The 20772-nt window shown below is 40.2% G+C and overlaps 2 protein-coding genes across 9 annotated transcripts in view; both read right to left on the bottom strand.

Moving 5' to 3' along the window:
* The window catches only part of LANCL3 (LanC like family member 3), a 152605-nt gene that overhangs the window by 1958 nt on the left and 129875 nt on the right, over positions 1-20772 (bottom strand). The gene's annotated exons all lie outside the window — the stretch shown is intronic.
* SYTL5 (synaptotagmin like 5) overlaps positions 149-20772 on the bottom strand; it is a 63478-nt gene continuing 42854 nt past the window's right edge. For 5 of the 7 annotated variants that reach the window (XM_083612548.1, XM_083612549.1, XM_083612551.1 and 2 more), the window contains 11 exons: positions 20079-20208; positions 19174-19280; positions 17998-18090; positions 13270-13335; positions 11632-11810; positions 10341-10443; positions 9170-9331; positions 7797-7905; positions 6621-6756; positions 5159-5367; positions 149-4457 (listed from right to left, as the gene is read on the bottom strand). In XM_083612548.1, the coding sequence (XP_083468674.1) occupies positions 4315-4457; positions 5159-5367; positions 6621-6756; positions 7797-7905; positions 9170-9331; positions 10341-10443; positions 11632-11810; positions 13270-13335; positions 17998-18090; positions 19174-19280; positions 20079-20208 (1437 nt within the window). In that variant the 3' untranslated portion in view covers positions 149-4314. The remainder of the gene's footprint in view (positions 4458-5158; positions 5368-6620; positions 6757-7796; positions 7906-9169; positions 9332-10340; positions 10444-11631; positions 11811-13269; positions 13336-17997; positions 18091-19173; positions 19281-20078; positions 20209-20772) is intronic. The other 2 variants (XM_083612553.1, XM_083612554.1) reach the window with 1 other exon arrangement.

Raw genomic sequence — 20772 nt, 5'->3', positions numbered from 1 at the left:
TGGACTAGCTCCTTTCATCCCCAGCCAACATGGCTAATGATCAAAGCCTTGGGGAGGCCTGGGGGTGCTGCCACCAAGAGGGCTACAGGATCCACATGCTTGAACTAGAGGAGTCCCTCTTTAAAAATTCAGCTTGTGCACAGATCAAAATTTTAACATGGTGAAATATTTTAATTGCACACAAAAATAAGACCTTTTACACTAACTGCAAATGAAGCCAGTCTCTCTCTCTCCCCCCCTCCCAATCCATAAGTCTGTATAAATACATAGGAATGTACACTAAAGCAAGCCTGCATGGGGGGGGGAGTTCTGGCTGACTTTTGGTAGGGTTTAACATAATGCAGTTCCCTTTGTAATTTGCTACAGTTCATGCGCAGCATAATTGTTCCAAATGAGACAACAGGAAAAAATACATTAGAAAGACATTGCACACAACAAAGCATTTTTGCTGATAAAATAATAATAATCTAACTTACATGGATGTTTTTAACACGCTGCCAAAGCCATCTGAAGACTAGCAGGATAAAATTCTGCAGGACAGTAGTTAAAGCAAGCAGTTAGCATAATTTATTGCCACAGTTGAGTTGTGCTAGTCAACCTCTTAAGATTCAAGCAGGGGAATGAATCAACCCCATTGTCTTCTTAAAAGTTGGAGCCTGGTGGTATGAGGTGGTTATTCCATGAGAGCACATTACTTGTGCCAGTCAGAAGGCAGTATCTCCATGGACTTTTGGTGCAGACTGAACAGCATCGTCTGGTAAAGTTACAGAAGAAAACATCTTCACTTAGAGCAAGGGGTGACCACCATTTGGCACTTCAGAGTCTGTTGGACTCCCATGAGCTGCAGCCAGAATGGGTGATAAGAGATGGGGAGGAGCTGGTGTCCAGCAGCATCTGGAAGACCACAGATTAGCAACCCCTGATCCTGATTTTTTTAGAGGATCTACTATTTTTATATCCGAGTATCCACACCATTGCCAGGAAACCCAGTAGGCGCATGTGAAACACGGCAGAGTGTGAGACCTGTGTTTAGCAAACAAACTGTGTGTCTCAACTACAGAGACCTTTTTTTGGGTGATGTTAAGACAGATGAAATTTGTGAATTTTGGGAGGTTCTCAGATTTGAAAAGTGGAAGTCTGTTTTTTTTTGTACTTTCTGACTTTGGGTCTTTAAAATGCAATTCACATCTATCTATAAGCTGGAAAATTACAAAACTGGTGTAGTTAAAAGCAAAAAAAGAGAGAAAAATTGTAACAATACTGTTTTGAGATTCTATGAAATGGTTGCGTGGCAATATGAAGAGACAGGAAAAGTTTGAAAGCTGCCACCATACCTGCTCTACTGAATTCATCTCTACCCTGTGGGATACAAAATGGTTAAATGGAAAACAGATTGCCACACTTCATTTTGTCCATTCATGCACCAGCCACAAACCTAGCCTTTTGGGTTGCTGTTGGTATTTACAGTATCCAGTTTCACCTAGTATCGATACCATTTTATGGCAATGACTGCAGTTTTCAAATGGAAAAAGTGATTTTTGAACACAGAAATGGACCTGTTGTGCTTCTTCTGAATCACTGCTGTGCCTCATCTCTTCTCCCACTAAGACTTAAATGAGGTCTGATTCACATTCTGCGTTTCAGCCATTTTTAATATATTTTTAAAAATCTTCCTCTATGTATGTATACCATGCCACAAAGCCAAAGGATTTTTTTTTAAAACTTTAGTTACTGAAGTGCAAAAAAGTCTATGCACATCTAGTTGGAGTACAGTACTTCTTTTGATGCAAAAGCCAGTGTTGGTTTTTTTAAAAAGCAACAACAAATAAGTGGGAGCTTGATTTCGTTAAGAATGTGTAATTGAAAGTCTTGGTAAACAGAAATTTACCATGTGTGTGTCCCCGTAACTCAGTATTTGAGTATATTGCTCTACATGCAAAAGGTCTCTCACATTTCTAAACATAATTATTATTGTTTTACTGTGGGAAAGATGGTCCTTTTAAGACACTGGAGAACTGCTGCTGGGTAAAGTTATCAGCAGAGAGCTAGATGGACCAGTGGCGTCACTCTTAAGAGAGCTTCCTATGTTCATAAATTCACCAAAGTCAATGACATCCTAACTCTCAGATGACAGGACTTGGACTTCAGGGCTCAGCTTTCGCTTTAGTGGTACAAATAATTACTTGGGCAGTGCATCTGGCAAGAGCCACAGAGACATATGGCCGTCACCCAAGAGCCTATGTTTATTGGAAATGGTTGTGCTGCCATGGACACCATTTGAGAGCCACCCTCCCTGCCAGAAGTATGGTTCACAACTACATTGGTTGCTTCTGTGGCAAAAGCTGACACTGCACCACCAGTAACTAATCCAACAGTTGGGGCCTCCCTACAGTGTGAAGAACCTATTGCTCACTGCTCTGCTATTTGCTTTAGTGGCACAGTATTCACAGTTATCTTCAAAAGAAAGCAAACCAAAGTAGACTACAAGTCAAAGTGCACTTCCAATGCAGTTCTTCAAATTGAATGCTCCTATTCTCCTTCAGCCAAATTAAAATGGAAAAGGCACAGCATTGCACCCTTTGAATTCTTCAGCGCAATGTACTGCCTGAAGCTACACAGCAGGAGCAATGACTATGTGCCATTTGAGTTCCAGTGACTGAGGAGTTGGGTGGTGAACGGTTCACAGCAGGATTAATGCACCACAAGTGCCTCATCTTTGGACTGAACCAGAGCTTTATGAAAGAAGAAGAAAGATACAGTCAAGGCTGTACTTCAAATCTGCTTCACATCCTACTCTGACTAATGTACTTTAAGGCCTGTATCAGGCATGGCTAACATATGACCTTCCAGATGTTTGGACTTCAATTCCCATCAGCCCCAGCCAGCACGGCCAGTAGTCAGGAATGACATGAGTTGGGTTACAGCTGACTGGAGGATCTCAGGTTAGCCTAGCCACCCCTGACTTAGATAGAAAACAAATACAATACAATAACAAAAAGCTGAAAGAAGTAGGTATGCACAACTTAAGGAAAGGGATGAGGGTGGTGATGGATATTAATATTACAGTTTTCAAGTGCTTAAAGGGGGTTTGGGGTAAAGGAGAATAATTGATCATTCAATTCCTTACAACAGGGAATGAGGTTTAAGTTAAATATATTAGCAGCAAACAGCTTAAATCTTAGTGCAGTGCAGTTACTTGGTACAGGCTATTTTTAAAAAGTTTAGTAGGCACTAACAACCCTGTTTTAGGGCACAGATTTGATTATCTGCTTGATAGCTTTCAACTAACTTAGGAATGTTCATTAATTATTCTGCTCTGAAGGTGTCAGAGTCCTGGGAAGAATTACCTTGGTTATACATAGAAATGTAGGGTGGTATCCAGTTTCGCCAGCACAATGAGACTTCCTCTCCTCTCCCCACACCCCCTCAAAATCTACTCTGTAGAATCCTCCAACTCTCAGGAGCAGATTTTTAGGCTGTAGGGGGAGGCAAAGTTACGTTGCGTAGGTGGAGGCCTGCTGCGCTAGCAGAATAGCAGCAGTGGATGCAACCCTTAATGGCAATTGCTTCTTCTGTCCAATTGTTATGAGTGTCCTGGTTGGAACATGCCAAACAAATGTCTAAAGTGGGGGGGGGCACAACCACTGAGATTTGTGGGGACTCTTGAAATGTTTATGTCAGCAAATTCTCCTGGTCTCTAAACCACCCCCCACCCCCAAATAGCCATTCTGCTTCTGAGTGAGGAAGTAGGGATTCCTTAACTGCTTATTACCAAAGCCACTTCTGGGAACCATTCAAGAATATGAACATGCAGAACTTGGAAGGGAAAGTAGATGGAACTAATTATTGTTGAAGCTTTTCTGCAATCTGACACCCTTCCCCTTTGCATCTTCCAACCATTACACTTACTTGAAATGGGCTTGGACTGAATTGGCCTAAATAGTATCCCAAAGCACTTTTGGGCCTACTAATCACATTTCTCCTGTGAAAACGCAGCCATGTCTTGAAATAATAACAATCTACAGGAGCTGCTTGAACTAGGGTTTTGTAGAAAATGTTAAAAGAACTTAATCCATCCACTCAGTCACAGTAGGAAACACAATGATAAGAATCGCAGGAAAGTGCTGAATGCATTTATAATCCGTTTCAAGAGATTTGAAAGTCCAAGTTGACCAAAAGTCCTTGTTTTCCCTATTTTATATGTGCAAATTACACCAGCTAATCCATGGCAGGTCAGCTTTCATCATACCACCCTGTAATTAATTGTACAAGTGAAATACCTGGGGTTATTTCTGTGCCTACGCATAGTCCCTCTCAGAGTCTGCGCTTTCCCATGCTTGATCTCAGCATTAATACACCTTCCACAGAATCCCCAGGACAATCAATCATTCTTTGCCAGAGAAGTTGCTCCTCTCCTTGAGAATCCATCCAGTCAACTTCTTTGCCGTTACTGAAACCTGGAAATTGCAAAACATGGCAAAGGTCAGCGCATTTGCCACCATCGGAGAAATATATTGATTTTTTAAATAAATAAATGCCCAATGTATTCTGTCCTATAGCTCTGAAATCTATTTTCCTTTATGAAAGACCCAAAACTTAAAGTTACTTTTAAAATAAATTTAATGGATATGAAAATGGAGCAGGTGTATTTTAAGGTTGGAGTGCTCCATGTCTTGAATTCCCACTTTTTAAATTAATGGTAAAAACAACAAATGAGCTTTAAACAACGAATGAAATGTGTGCTTCACCTATACATATGCAACATCTAAAGAATCAGACGAAGTGTTCTATTTAAATTTAGGGCTGTGGTTCAAATAGCTAATATGTAAAGCACTGGACAACTGGGGGGGGGATGGGTTGACCTCCATTTTGGGGGTGTCCGAAAGCACTGCAACATTTTAAAAAATAGTATCATATTAATTATACTTGTAATAGAATCAGTAAGCCTGATGGGATAAAGTCTTGAAGTGCACTTAAAGGTTGGAAGAGAAGGCCAGGCAGAGTTCTTGGGGAGGGGGAAGCTGACGCACACTAGAAATGAAAACGTGACAAAAACCTGTTGATTCCTCCGTGCCCTTTTGACGTCTGTCCAAATAGTTCCCCACCCACCAAAAGGAGGCAAGAGACGTCGCCTGTCTAATCAAATCACTACTCTTACCTCCTCCACGACTCAGGCGAACGCCTCCCAGGAAGATATTGCTGGCAAGGGACTCTTTGTCCCAGACAGTGAGTTCTACGCAGACATTCTGTATATCTCTAGGATTCAAGCCACTAAAAGTGAAAGTATGGTTCCAGTGGGGATTCACGGTCTTTTTTATTACTTGGGTTTTGTGCTTAGATGCCTTGTTGTTGTCAGGAAGCAGATACCTAAGGGAGAGAAAAGAGTTAGACAGCAGTAAGTCGTTACGGGTTTGGTTTTCATGACACAAGCAATCTAAATGACAAGAGAGAATCACTACAGTGGTACCTCCGGTTACAAACTTAATTTGTTCTGGAGGTCGAACCCGCTCGTAACATGAGGAACGCTTTTGCTAATGGCGCCTCTCACTGCCATGTTGCCAGTGCGCAATTTCCGCTTGCATCCCGGGGCAAAGTTTGCAACCGGGAGCATCTACTTCCGGGTTAGCGGAGCTCATAACCCAAAGCGTTCACAAGGAGGGCGGTACGTAACACGAGGTTCCACCTCGTAATTTAAATGACCAGGTTTTAATGAGTGTAGCTTTAGGAGCTGGTTCCCAAGCATTCTTTTTTCCTCCTCCACCCCCATCTTCTTTCCCTTGTGTAGACATGAAGTCAGGACTTAACTTTGGGTAGTAGTCAACTAAGTTCTACTCAGAGTACAGTGGTACCTTGCTTTGCAACCGCTTTGGATTACAACCATTTTGGATTACAACCACATCAAACCCAGAAGTGTGTGTCGCTTTTTTTGGATTACAACCAATTTTTGGGGGGAGGCCTTAGATTACAACCTGTTTTGGTTTACAACCAGACCTCCAGAACGGATTATGGTTGTAAGCCAAGGTTCAATGAATATGATTCAAGTTAGATCCATTAGCTTCAATGGGTCTGCTCAGAATAAAAGTTAGTTAAATTCCACCCAGGGTATCTAGCCCAAGTGACAATAAAAAGGAAATTGTGAAATTGCTGAGCTTTTATCAAAAATATGCAACATTAATAAAACCATACTCATTAGTAGAGGTTTGGAAAGAAGTCAGTGCAACACCAGGGGATAAAACAGTGGGACATCAGCATCAGTAATTGGTAACTGTACAGTAAGCAGAGGGTAAGAGCAAATGCAGAGTTCTCATATGAAGTAAGCAGTGGGTTCTTCCAAATATCCATTTTGTACCCCATGTCATCCACTCCAAATGGAAATATGACATCAGCCCCACCCCCAATTATTTAGAGAGTTAAGTCACAATGGTGTTTCCCCAATATATGATGTGACCACTCAATGATTTCTCTACGTAAAGTATCAAAAAGCAGCAGGAAGGACGTCAAGGAGCAAGACTTGTGTTTATTCCACACACAGAGAAATTAAAAGTATATTGTTGAATAAAAATGTCAGATTCTGTGCAGAAACATCCAACATCCACAGGCATGCTAAGGGGGGGGAATACCCTTTCACAAACGTGTCAGAAGTGCCTCCTGACTTCACAGCTGTTAAGTTCTTGGCTTCCTTGATGACAACTTCTAATATGCCTCCTGGCGGCACTTGTGGGTTTGCCTTCTTTTCCTTCTTAGAGTTCTTCTTTCCTATATTAAAAATAAACCAATGGGGTAAAACCTCTTTACCCAGCTTAAAGAACGTGTGTATAAACCCTTCAGTATTTTAGATAACCCACTGCCATCCCAGATTAGAAACTTCACACTTATCCCTAGGGCTCACCCAAACAACCATATTAGCCTGCCTAAGCTGAAAATAACTTGCACACCATGCATTCATATTTCTCATCTAAAAGTCTTACTTAACTCAATAACTCATCTCTCAGCATTACATACATCAAGACATCTCCTGCATTAGGTCATAAATCTGAATAAAAAGACCTACGGACCCAAACATGCCTAGATAAATATGATGCAGTTTATCAAATAAACCAAGTAGCCATATTTAGCTTCTATTAAAGTAAAACAGAAGATGTCATTGACAAGGTAAATGTGTCTACAAGTGTGATATCTCACATTTAAAGGATTGATAATAAAGGGATGGACAAAGATAATCAAGAGCACTAGATCTCTGCCCTGACCAAACTGCATGACAGATTATTCTTCAATTAATAGGCCACAAACATTTATGGGGTGGTGGTGAACGGGAGCAAAACCAGGATATAATAATACGGGTTGCCCCTCTTGACTGCATGGATATAGAAGCAGATCATGTAAAAAAAAGAAGAAATGCATATTTTGCCCCTTTATAGAAAAGGTGCTACCTGTCTCCTGCAGATATGTTTAGCATGTGTCTGTAGTATTCTGTGTACTGTGCAATGAAAATACTAAGCCTCCTTAGCCAAGAAGAGCCAAAAATCAAATTGTAACAAAAGGCTGAGGAATTGACAGCTAACAATCAGTTACACTCGTTTAGGAAAGCTGACACATCCTACTTGTTCCCAAAGGTTTATTGTTGGGGCTCAGTACTTCAGAAAATTAAAAATGTGTAGCTAGAAATTCCTTCAGAGATTGGTAAGTAATTGAAAAGTAGGTAATTCCATATTCTACAGCCTAGCAGTTTTATGCCTGCACAAGATGACAAATTTCAAATCATCCAGAGAACGCTGAATGCTCCCATCTACATTTACCTTGAATTTCTCCTAGGGGAAGTGTTAAATTCCTCTCAGGGGGGATGTACCGTAAGACAACTATCAACTCTCCTTTGTACTGAAGACCTGTATCAGCTACAACTTCCATCTGAAAAGGTGAAGCAAAACAGAAGTAATTGGAATGTTCTTTCCCTGTTTGTGTTACATGCGGGTGGTAAGCAGAAGAAAGTACATGCAAATAGAGGAAAGTAATACTTCCTTTTTTTTTATAATATTTTTATTTTTTCCATATAAACACAACACAACAAACATAAACATACAAAGACAAAAACAGAACAAAAAACATGTATCATTTCATATCCTAATTTCATATACCTTTCTTCCCCGACTTCCTCATGCCTCCCCTTTCTGTATTCCAAATTCTTATCGATTGTTCAGCAAATCTTCCCTTATTTTAATTTAAATTTAGACTATTCTTCCTTATTCTCCTTGTCTTAACCATTGCTAATAGTAACCATTTACTTTCCAGTCCAACATCATTCTAACTTTCATTAACTTTGTGAAAGTAATGCTTCCTGAACCTAATACAGAGCTGGTCAGATCTAAATAACCAGGGACCCATTAAGCTGCTGAGACAAGGACAAATTGTTCTGGAAGAGCTGCAGAAAAGGTAGCTCATGAAATCTTCTGTGCTCAAACTTGCAGCGATAGCATGGTTCACATAGCTCCTTGCAACAACTCAAACCTTACTAGATAGGCCTAAAGTTCATCTACGTTGTCTCTGATTATGGCTAGTTCCATGCATGTGTGTAAAACTGCACGCTGCAGAGAAAGTTGAGAGGGGGGTGGACTTCCCCACAATCTTTCATAATAACAGGGCCTGAGGTCATTCAGTGAAGTTGAATGGTTGAAGATTCAGGACAGACAAAAATGGAGTACTTCTCTACACAGCACATAATTAAACTATACCCTTTACTGCTACAGAGTGCAATGGTGGCCTCCAATTTAGCTATCTCAAGAGTTAGCCTTATCTTCCATGTTTATCAATCACTTAGCCATGAAGGCTACATTCGACTTCTAGGATCAGACTGCTATTGCACTTATGTCCTGCTTGTGGGCTTTTTGAGCACATCTGGTTGGCCACTGTAGGCAACAAGGTGCTGGTCTAGAGAGTCCTTTCATCTCACCCAGCAATACTTTTCTTATCTTCTTACAAAGCAGTAAATAAAGAGAATGAGCTTATATTGCAGAGATTTCAGGTCCTTCATTTCCATGGCCTGCTGTTTGCAAGAAATTGGTTTCCACTGAGGAGGTAAGCCTGAACTGTGATTCATAAAGCACCTTTTGTTGCTGCAAACACCTACGTGAAATCTAGAAACCATCCTCAGTTTAAGCCAATTGGCATTCCTCACCTTGGGCTGAAGCATGAACCATTCATCAGCTTGATGTTCAAAGTTCCAGGAGTCCAAGGGTATCTCCACTTCTCCTAGAAAGCTGTTATGCCCAAATCTGTCATAATGCCAGACAGAAAGCTGCAAGGTCCGAGTCTCAAGCTGTGTATGACTGATGACATACTAAAGAGTGACAAGAGGCCAAAAGAAGATTACAGGGGTGTAACAGAAGCCTTAGGAGTTTTAAATTCAGGAAGGTGCCAGCAGTTTATTTCAGCAAAGTGAAAAAAGCCCCTCTGCTAGGGCAGACCAAATCAATCAGAGGAGGTTCTTGATAGGAAGAGATCTATAAAATGCAATTGTTCCCTTACAAGCTTTTTCTTTCTTGCTGCTGCCAGTTTGTATTATTTCTCGTATTATTTCATTATCAAACAGTTACCACTGATGGAGCTTCTTAAAATACCCCTTTCAACTCCCCCCCCCCATATAGCAATGAATGTAGATGCTGGAAACTATTAACCTTTCCCCTTTGACCACTATTTAAAAAAGGAAGGAGAACTGACAGATACTACTGAACTCTCTAGAAATCTAGTTACTTTAACTTCTGCACTGGCTTCGCATTTTCATGGTTTCTTCAGATCATGAAACCAGATTTCCCCTCCCCCCTTTAAACAAAAGTCTGAAGATATCAGAGGACACCAGGAGACTCTAGGGAGTTATATGATTAGAAAGCAACCAAAAGCAGGCATGATCTAGCCAAAAACAATAAACCAGGAAGATAAATATACTTATTCATGAAAGTATCACAAAGAAATATGCTAGGAAATTGAACTTCTGCTCTTAACTTCCATGCTAGGTTTTTTACTTAGCACTAATCCAAAACACGCATTGCAAATCTTGCAGGGAAAGAATCAAGAAACTTGTCCACATTTGACAGTGCACTGTCAGACATGTAAAAATACAACAGTATCATATTATTATTATAAGGTGGTATATAAATAATTTTATAAATAAATACATAAATAAGAAGAGAAATTCCCTTTCCAAAAGTTCAACTACTCTTCTCACAAAACCCCTAAGGGAACTGTTTTAACTCAAAACGAAAACAATTTTCATTGCTACTCAAAAGTTTCCAATCCATCACATGATCATAAAGGGAACATGGAGATTTTCAGTGGCTCTTAGTTCTCACCTTCAGTGTTTCATTGAACTCAGGGTTAGTGCTATTGCTTTTAATTTTTGTCTTCCGTTTGCTTTGACGAGACTTGTCCGGCAATAAGTATGCTTTGACATAGCTGTAGATTGGGAAGTAAATCATTAACAGAATCCAGTAAATGCTACAATGCTACACACACGGACAAGAAACTCTTACAGCATGACTGTCATTCCAAACCACAAACCAAGTTGCTTGTGATGCATGAGAAAGGTCTTTATGTTTATTCACCCAGTCATGCATAACAATTTAGGCCCAGCTCTCACTGAGATAGTAAGTCTGTGTTCAGGCAGCAGTACTTCTGACTGAAAGTGATGGCTCACATGACTGAATATTCCTCCCTACTGAAAACAAAATAAATCCTGCATGCATAAAATGAGCATCTCAAGAAGCGTTTTAGACTACTCTGCTTCCTGACATGCCAATTTTACATACAGATGGATATATGGAACTACAAGCCACCTCAAGAGTCCCCACCTGCAGTCTGAACAGTACAGCTCAGATACAGTTATATCCCACCGTACTCAGTTAGTACCAGTGATTTTTTTTCCTTAAAAAAAATGTTTAGGGGTACTCTCATTTTGACTGAAGAAAATCACCAGGAGAAGAAATGAAGCCACCATCAGATTCACAAAATGTTTAGGGGTATGCGTACCCCTGGGTCCCCGCAGAAAAGAGCACTGGTTAGTACTATGCCCTAAACTCCCAACTGATCTCAAATGCCATGAAAATTGCAAACAACTTCATCCTTTCTTCATATCCTGGCTAACCATAATTTAAACGAACCACAGCTCCCAAAAGTTGATTATTGTAGACAACTGCTAGCTGAAAAGCAGAAGCACATGGGGGGGGGGAGAGGGAGTGAATGTACAACATTCACCATGGTTCATTCAGGTACTGGGAAATTATGGCTTCCCAGTTCATATGAACTCAGCCAGAGCCTTGTCTCACTTTGACTGCAGATTTGAGAATGTTAGACTAGGAAAGACCACTGCTTCTTATCTTCTCCAGTTTGCAGCTCACCTCTCCACCTCTTACATCAGTCTCCCAGTATTAGTATATCAGATGAACTGAGGTTTGGATAAGATAAAAGTGAGACTTCTGCTTTTCGCACCTTCTGCAAAACACTGAGAACCTGTGCAAGACTACTGGGTGCCCTCCTTGCCAGGTGGCAATCCTAAGCAACTGGGTATTATGTTTTCTTACATGCTGTCTCACAAGTAAATATGACTGAATCACAAGACTATGTAAAAGGTTCTTCTTTGCTTACGGATCTGTTTTCTGCTTCTTTTCATCTGCTATGGCCAAGTTCCTGCATTTTTTTACCAAGATGTTGAGGGCTCCTGTTTTATAGCTGTAGTTAATTTGGAGACAAATTTCACCACTGATCTTCACGTTGCCATAGTCCCCCGTTTCACTATACACACTTGTCATACTATTGATGCTGGTCTGAAAAAAGAGGCGAGAGAGAAATAGTCCATCAGGCTGAGTCACATCTTTAAAAGCCGTATCTTGAATGGTACTCATTCTGCAAAAATTGCTTCTCTCCTATATTCATGGAAGATCTGACTAAGAAGAACTAGAATAATCAAATTTGGCATTTTACTACAGAGTGACTTACATGAGAAACTGCGTTGTGCTCCACGTTCATAATGCATTTCAATATAGGAAATGCTTTTTCTTTCCAATATAACTGAGATTGTTGGGAAAACAGCTATTCAAGTGTTATTTGATACATATATATCCTGTTCTTCCTTCAAGAACCTCATAGTGGCTTACACAGTTATTCTAACTGCTCCCTTTTATCCTCACAACCATGAGGTGAGGTAGGTTAGGCTGAGGTTGTGGCCCAAGGTCACCCTGTGAACTCATGGATGAGTGGAGAGCTCCTTAGTCCTCATTTTACTACACAAGAAGTTCAAAAATGAATAAAACCAGTGGCCTCAGGGCCAGCTCAGATTTTTATTCCATGCAAATACATCTGACCTGGCGCATGGGATCCTTCTGTGTTGATGCAAATTACTTGGCAGTGCCAGCGCTCACTGAAAAGTGCTGATTCAGCTGTTACCTCACCCATTTTGCTGCAAGTCTTAAGACTACTCTATAAGGCAAAACCAGCAAGCATATGGATTGACAGTCATGGAGTACTCAGTTCCAGGTCTTCAAGAACTTAGTTTATGTTTGTGATTTGAGCGTAACAGCAGACAACAGCCAACTTCTTTCCACTCATATATTAATGCAATATGAAAGGTAAAAGGTAAAGTACTCCTGGAAGGTTAAGTCCAGTCAAAGGCGACTCTGGGGTTGTGCACTCAACTCGCTTTCAGGCCAAGGGAGCTGGTGTTTGTTCACAGACAGCTTTCTGGGTCATGTGACCAGCATGACTAAACCTCTTCTGGCACAACGGAACACCGTGACGGGAACCAGAGCGCATGGAAACACCATTTACCTTCCCGCCACAGCGATACCTATTTATCTACTTGCACCAGTATGCTTTCGAACTGCTAGGTTGGTAGTTATATTAATGCAATATGAAAAACTGAGTGCTAACTCTAGTTATGAGTAGCAGTTGAAACCTATTGAAAGATTCCCCATTTTAAAGGTGTTTTCCCCCCAAAGTCTATTATTATTTCTGTCCCCCTCCCCCAATATGCCCCCTGCCCCCTGTCTTAAAATCCACTAAATATAGAAAACAAATATAAATTTTCTTTTTAATGTTATGATGTTATGCAACCACGCACATCATATGTAAGGGTAAGGGGATTTGTTTATTTGAATTAATGAGGTAATTAGTATCAATTATCAAAAATATTTTTAGTTATTTAAGCTAACTGTCTATGAAAATGGAAAGAGCAGCACAAAACAAAAAGGAGACTTTTGAGTTTCTCAGAAAAATGAGGGAACTTACAGTGTCACCATCTGCTTCTGGAACATTTAAATAGGTCCATTTCCTGTCAGAACTTGAAGGAGAATTCTTTAAGAGAAAGAAAAAGGGGGAAAGGAGGCAGGGAAAGGGAGAGGAAGGAAGGAAGGAAGGAAGGAAGGAAGGAAAAAGAAAGAAAGGGAAATGTAGAAAGGGTGAAGAGCAAAGTGTTCAGTAGCTGCCAGAAGAATTCAGAAATGCAAGGATCAGCTTTAGAAAATGAAGACAGAGAAGTCCTATTCCAATATACCACAAATATGTAATGAAGCGCTATGTACAGAAAGAAAACTGCTGATACTTAAGTGAGCAAGTTATTTTTCTCCCGTAACAATAAACCTTAGGGTATACTCTCATTACCTCTTACTCTGCATCCAGTGCACTCCCACTATTAGTTTTTGAGGCCACATTCACATGACATATTGATCCTGTAGTTCCTTGACAAATACTGGCTGTTCAAGGAGCTTTTTTTTAAAAAAAGCTTCCATCTTACAAGAAAACTAAGTGCAAAGTAAGCAGTAATGAGAACATACCCTGACAGCCGTCACACAGAAGAGCACAGCAGACTCAGGAATAGGAGTTTGGGGTGAGGGGGAAAGCTGCAGGAGGCGAGAAACCAAAAACATCACACATGTCAGAGGAAGAGATCCCTGTTCTCTCTCTGATGTGAACAGCACTGTGCAAAGACAGCTTGAAACACAGCAGGGGGTGATGACCTCTCTGTGCTTCAAGCTGCTAATAGGAACTACTCTTAAACTATGTTCAGAAAATGTAATTTTATTTCTCTCTTGCAGCACAAGACGAACACTTGGATAAAAGGGTTTACTTATCATACGGGAGATGTCTATGGCAACCTATTTACAAATGAACAGCAATCAACATATTTTAGTCTTTTTTTTAAGCTGCTTAAAAAGGTAGAAGCTACCTTAAGTGCAGTTAACATTGCTGCTGTTAAACCTAGGGGTGGGAAGCAACTTTTGCTTATTCTTCCCTCTCACCGCAGCCGCCCCCCTCCCAGTGTCACAGCCCACACTATTGGAAAGGTGGGGGAGATCTTCTAGAACAGTGTGGGAGGTGGTGCTGCGGAATGGAGGCTGAGTTGGAAATCAGCAAACACAGCCAATGGGATCCCACCACTGGGGCTGTATACATTATTTTCCTACAAAGAATTCTGGGACATGTGGACAGATCTACATTTTTTAGCACCCCTAATAGAATACGATTCCCAGGATTCTTTGGGGGAAATAATGTGTGTGTACACAGCCCAGGTCAAAAGCATTCCCCGGATGAGGTGAGCGCCAGCATACACAAAAGGCAAGTCTAGATCAAACCCATGTTATTTGCTGGATTTAAACAATAAATACAGGATCAAGTGACATGGTCAGCCTTCTATTTAAGTCAACACTTTTGACATTTTAATCCTAAATACAGCTTGCCTGATACCCAGAATCTTTTCTTGTAAGAGCAGCATGATTAGCAAAATATCCATGGGGCTTGGCTTCACCACCACAAAGAACTAGCCGCAGATTGCTGGTCATATTACAGCTGTAGATGACTGGCAACAGTCATCCGTTATGACACTAAGAGAAATCCACATTGGGCTCAAGTCAGGATGTCAAAACAATTCATCTTCTGGGCTTCATTCAGACAACAGGCAGAAACTGGAGCACTGGCTTAAAGGGTGGCATACGCTAAACTGGAGATGAGTTGGAGGTCAATTAACCAGGATCTCCCATGATTGAAATGAAAAATACTATCCGCCACACCCTGCAACTGGATAGAGGCTACCTGCAGAACCAGGGGAAGGGCTTAAATATTTTCCCTCACAACATTTTTTGATAACCGTTCCCCTCAACCACAGGCAACTGCTGTTATTTTTCCTATAGGGAAAATACTAGTGCCTGTACGTTTGCCTGGGTAAAGAGCTTCTGTTTGTGGGAGAGGATTTTAAATCAGAAAAACAGTGCTAGAAAAAGGGTTAACACCTCCCACCACGGTCTTCATCAGATCCAGCCCCTCCCCCCAAAAAAAACCTACTAAAGAAAAAGAAAAAAGCAACTCCTGATCATAGGTCCCTTACAGCACATTTTTTTTTTTGGCCTTTACTGTGAGCCAGATGAAGAAAAAAAAATGTCAAAATGGGCCCATGTATGATACTATTGCCCAGCTTTGAGGTTAGACATATGAAGTGATCTCATCTGATGTGCACACGGGTCGCAAACCTCCTCACTCAATGAAAGTTGCTGAAAAGTGTTCTTTGTCGCTGCCACAACCTGGAGTACCAGGTGCAGCTAAGAATCCAAAAGTAGCCTAAAGCACTGAGGAACACAAGCTGAATCTCAATTGATTATGGGAATCTTTCTCTTTCCGAATAAACCAGAATGATACAGTTGTCAATATTTTTACAACTAATAATAACATAAAATGTATAACAACAACAACACACCGAGAAGCATGCAGCATCAGCACATTCCAGCTTTGAATAAACAGTACCCATCCTACTGTAATGCTGACTAAAAACTCCCTTTTTAAAATGTTGCTTTCAGTAGGCACCCTTAGTTCTTGTGCTTCTCTATTCTTTAACTCAAAGAGACACAGTGGGGTGTTGATGCTTTTCCCAACTCCCTCTGCCGTGTGTGTATAGCCCCATTACTCAAGAACTCCTACTGTGTCTGTCTTGTCTTTCTGTGCCACGGCATACCAAATTGTACAAAGTCATTAGCAGAGGCATCATTAAACCAAAAACTCAAATTAGTGGAGCATAATACTATGGAAATAAAACCGAATACACTAAGGATGCCATATAGTTACAGGCAATAGAGCTCTAGCACACTCTTGACCTCTGTGGATATAGAAAAACTTGATACCCCCATCAGGGATGCCATTCCACACCTTCAGCCAAGAGGTTTCCACTGAGGTCTGTCTACCTTCTGTGACCCTCATCCACAGTTGATATGCAGGACCCACATGACATAGAACTGTGACTGGATGCAATAAGAACTCTCTTCCCTGTAATCCACATCTCCAATTACCCCAATTTGTCTTATACCTGCTATGTCAACATAAACAGTTTATTCAGCAGAGTTTTATTTTTCCAGATATTCTGGATGTCTCCCAGGCCATTTATAGCACTGGAATTGTATTGTTTTCCAATTTTTGTTGAAAGGTGTGCCAAACATGTTACACTTTGTATTAAAATGTATTAGCAATCTGAGCTCAGGAAATAAAATTACGTGCAAAGAAAAACAAAAGAACTCTGCAACACATATAAATTATGGAAATTATATAGATTTTTGTAATTTCGCTTATACATAGCATATTCCAATTTTGTTAATCAGGATGAGCAAAGATATTGAAGTTTCCCCTCTCCCGCAAGAAATAATATTCAGTCACCTGCCTGGCTTCTGAGACTTCATCAGAGAGCGCCCACAAATTTTTAAACTTATCCATGTTGTTTTCAAAACAATAACACAATAGCAGAAATTCTAATGCTGAATTCACCACCAAATTTTGTTCTTCTATGGAACTATGACACACACACACACCCTTGGCCTTATTATGCAAATCAATCTAGAAACCCACTTTTGTTTTATCTTGATTATATATTGTCACAAGGCTTGCAGAAATAAACATCACCACTTTTTGCAATAGTGGCTTTTTCTTCTTCAGGATGAATATATTATATACAGAGCTGAATCTCTTTCTACAAAAATATATGTGAGACTATAGTAATTCAACAAGTATATATCTATTATCTAAAACACATTTATCTTTGTAATTGGCTTCCCTGGCAACAGCTACTGGCTACATCCCTGCATTCATCAACAGAGATATGATAAGTCATCTTTAAATAACTGCATTCTTCTCTCTCAAGCTGGGCTAGCTGCCCTGGTTCTGTCCATTGATAGAATTCCAAGATTCATTTTACATGTTGGAGCCTTAAATCATTCATGCTTTCGATGCACAATCTAAACAACAGCTTAAACGCCTCTCCAGTGAGCTGCTTTCCCCTCAAATTCTAGACCAATCCCCATTCAGGGACATTTGGATTTGACACAACAGAGAAAGCTGAGCAGATTTTGGATTTAGGCCACAAATCATTATTGATTCGGACATAGTGTTGAGTTGTGGTTCCCACACACACTCCGAAGAATGGTCGGCAGAGGAATAGAGGAAAGGAGAGTAAAACGAATGTATTGAATAGAGAAGAATGAATAGTATATAACATATATCAACCAAGTATATATGTCACAGTAAACCATAGTTTTAAACAAACCATGATTTTATGTGAATGAGTAAACATGGTGGTATGTGCTGCTCTAAAGTTCCTACAGCTCTTCCTCTGCTCCTTCTGTGCTGCAGATCAAACAAGTAAAAAATCTGGCTTGTTGGGTTATCCAAAGCTGGGCTCATGGTTTGTTTTCTGCCACACAAACCCAAGTTTGTTCTTGCTCATAGTTTGTTTGATGGGGACTGGGTTCAGGCAATACAACAAGCCAGACTCTGGTTAGTTTTGGCCATGGTGCAGATACAGAGGAAGAGCACTGTGGAAACTTTTGAGCAGCATGCACTCGCATTCTACTTGTTCATATTAAACCATAGTTGGTTTTAAGCTATGGTTTAAAGTGATACGTGAACTAGGCCATCAACGACCTACCACACTACAGGAAGAAATTGTACAAGGAAAATACATATAAGTAGTAATGGAGACCTTACTGTTGATAATCCACTTATCATATTGGTATGTCTCTTTGAGTAGCCAGAGGCGACAATGTCATCAATATCTTCCTCTGTCTCATCCAGGTAACTCTAATGAACAAAGAAAAAAAGTATAAGCATGTCCACCTGGCTCTGAAATGTGCTGTTCATCACATACAATGTCTGCAGAACATATACGGTGGGTAGTGCTCATCTCTTGCTGATTCTCAATCAAATGGATATCACTGCAAGAGTAGCATTTGTCTTCTCTCTTATCCCTATCCCTATCACCTTCCAGAGAACAGTTCAGCCACAGGGACAGCTGAAACTTGTTCATGAGAAAGTTACAGAATTTCTAGCCTATTTGAGGTAAGATTCCTGTAGTGGGTGGCAGATTTAAACTATGTTTTGCAAATTGTTTAAAAAGTTCCACTAGCATGCATTTATTCTGGGTAATTACATGTCACAGAATGCCATTAGGCAATTGCTGCTCTCATTAGCTTCACACTTCCTGATTCTGGATGCCACATCAGTCCAAATTCTCTATATATATCATGTCAATCTACCTGCAATTAATATTCCTGCCCTTCCTGTAACTTAGGCTTTCCTATTCAACAAGTTTATTACTTCTAATGACTACTATAACCACACTTCAGGTTTCCAGCTGTGATCCAAAATGCTGAATTGGGGTCCAAACTGAATCTTGTGGCTAGTGCACACCCCCAACTTCTATCCTATACCGCCCTGAGCCTGGCTTCAGCTGGGGAGGGCGGGATATAAATTATTATTATTATTATTATTATTATTATTATTATTATTATTATTATTATTATTATTATTATTATTATTATTCTACCTTTCCAAGGTTGCTTACACCATGATTAGAGTATTACCTATGCCTCTGAATACCAGATGTTGAGGATCATGAACACAAAAGTGCTGTTGTGCTCATGACCTGCTTATGGACTTCCCATAAGCACCTGGGATGGCCACTGTGAGAACAGGGGGCTGCATTAGGTAGGCTTTGGCCTGATCCAGCAGAGCTCTTATGTTCTTATTTCTGCTGCTACACCACTTTTAGTCACAGCATGGAGTGTGATACAAGTGAACCATCGGATTCAGTTGAAACCTTTTTTTTAAGCCCTTGTAACATAAAACTGCATAGTTCTAAACTGTGGCATAATTTTAACTCACCAGCTCCTGGTCCAATGCTTCAGGTACAGATTTACTTCTTAAGCTTAAAGTATCCTCATTGCCTTCTGAGAAGGATACACTGAGATCTCTCTCTGATCTGCTGCGATCTGAAAAATAGAAGGGGAAGGAAAAAGCAGATTCTTTGAAAATTGTACAGTAAATTCTATTCCAATACCACCTTTGATTCCCCCCCCACCCTTTTCATGGTATACAAACTTCTCTGCAGCTCCCCACAAATGTCAATTTCCTCTCCTCACTCTATCAAAAGAGAGAGAGTAAAAGGTAAGAACCAGGGCAGTGGGCTAGGAGAAGAATCCCTCTGGTACATTAGAGTTGCTTCATTTCTCCTGTCTTCTGCAGAAGCCAAGCAAAGGAGAGAGAAAAATCAAGCTGCACACAACTGAGCACCCAGCATTCTGGCAACTTAGCCATTTTAAAAAAATATATTTTAAAATGGCCATAAACCAAAGAAGAAATATGGTGAACTATAATAGGCATAAATAAAAGTATAAAGTAAAATGCAAATGCAGATGCATAGATCATTCCTCATATGGAAGCAGTGGCATTCTGGCAAGGATTACAATTTGCAGGTGCTAATGAGAAATAAAACAATGGATGTACCATTGCACAGAACATCTTTTGCCTGCAGATTCAGTCCTTGGGATCTCCAGTTAAAAGGAACAGGCAGCAGGTGACCTCTGCCTGAAGTGCCTCTGCCAGTCAGAAGAGACAATATTGGGCTAGATGGATAAAATAGTCTAACCTGGAAATGGTTGCCTCTTCGGTTTTAAGCAAAAGTGTGTAGGGGTGGGTGGGGCTTATTCCAAATGAGAATAAATGGAAGGAAAAACAAGAAGGAGAAAACGGTAGCAATGAAGAATGCATTAAAAAAAGAAAAAGCTTACCAGATGACATAGATGTCCTAGAAACAGCTATAGAGGGTGTTCCAGATGCTTTCCTGCAATGCTTTTTTGCTAGATCTGCTGGTATACTTTCACTTGCAGGCATAGCAGTGCCTTTTTCTAATCCAGGATCCTTCCCAAAGAGAAGAAACAGAGATATTCCATATACAATGCTATTTAAAAGCAAAAACAAAAAAACAAACCTCTTTATGAAAAAGGCAAGTTCTTTAACCCACTACAACAGTTCTGTTTGTTGGCAGTGCCAACAACTTTATGCTAAAAATGCAAACTTCTCCTACTTTCCATCTGTTTGTTTGCTCTGTATCTGTGAAGTACAGTTAGGCATGACACTGCCTAGCCATACTAAGAATCCTGATGAAACAATCTGATTTATTTGAGTGAGCTAATAAATACAAATAAATCTATGTGCCCCAGAAACAGAACATATTGCAAACTATAAAAGTGGCAAAATATAATAATTAAATATAAAAGTGAACACATTAAAGCAAAAACAAGACATTCTGTCAGCAACTGCCATATTTACCATTTTGCTATATGTAATGTAAGCAGAGTTAAATATCAGCCTATATGGGGAGTCTGCAGGATTTGAGCAGCCAAGAGAAAAAATGCCATCTGCAAAATATTTTTTGCAAATGTGCCCAGTTTCTCCTAAGCTTTTATTATGTCTGCTACAAAC

This window comes from Podarcis filfolensis (assembly GCF_964270895.1).
Source record: "Podarcis filfolensis genome assembly, chromosome: 4".
In the NCBI taxonomy this organism is placed as follows: domain Eukaryota; kingdom Metazoa; phylum Chordata; class Lepidosauria; order Squamata; family Lacertidae; genus Podarcis; species Podarcis filfolensis.
Note: the sequence above shows the minus strand (reverse complement) of the source record. Positions and strands in the feature narration are given on the sequence as shown.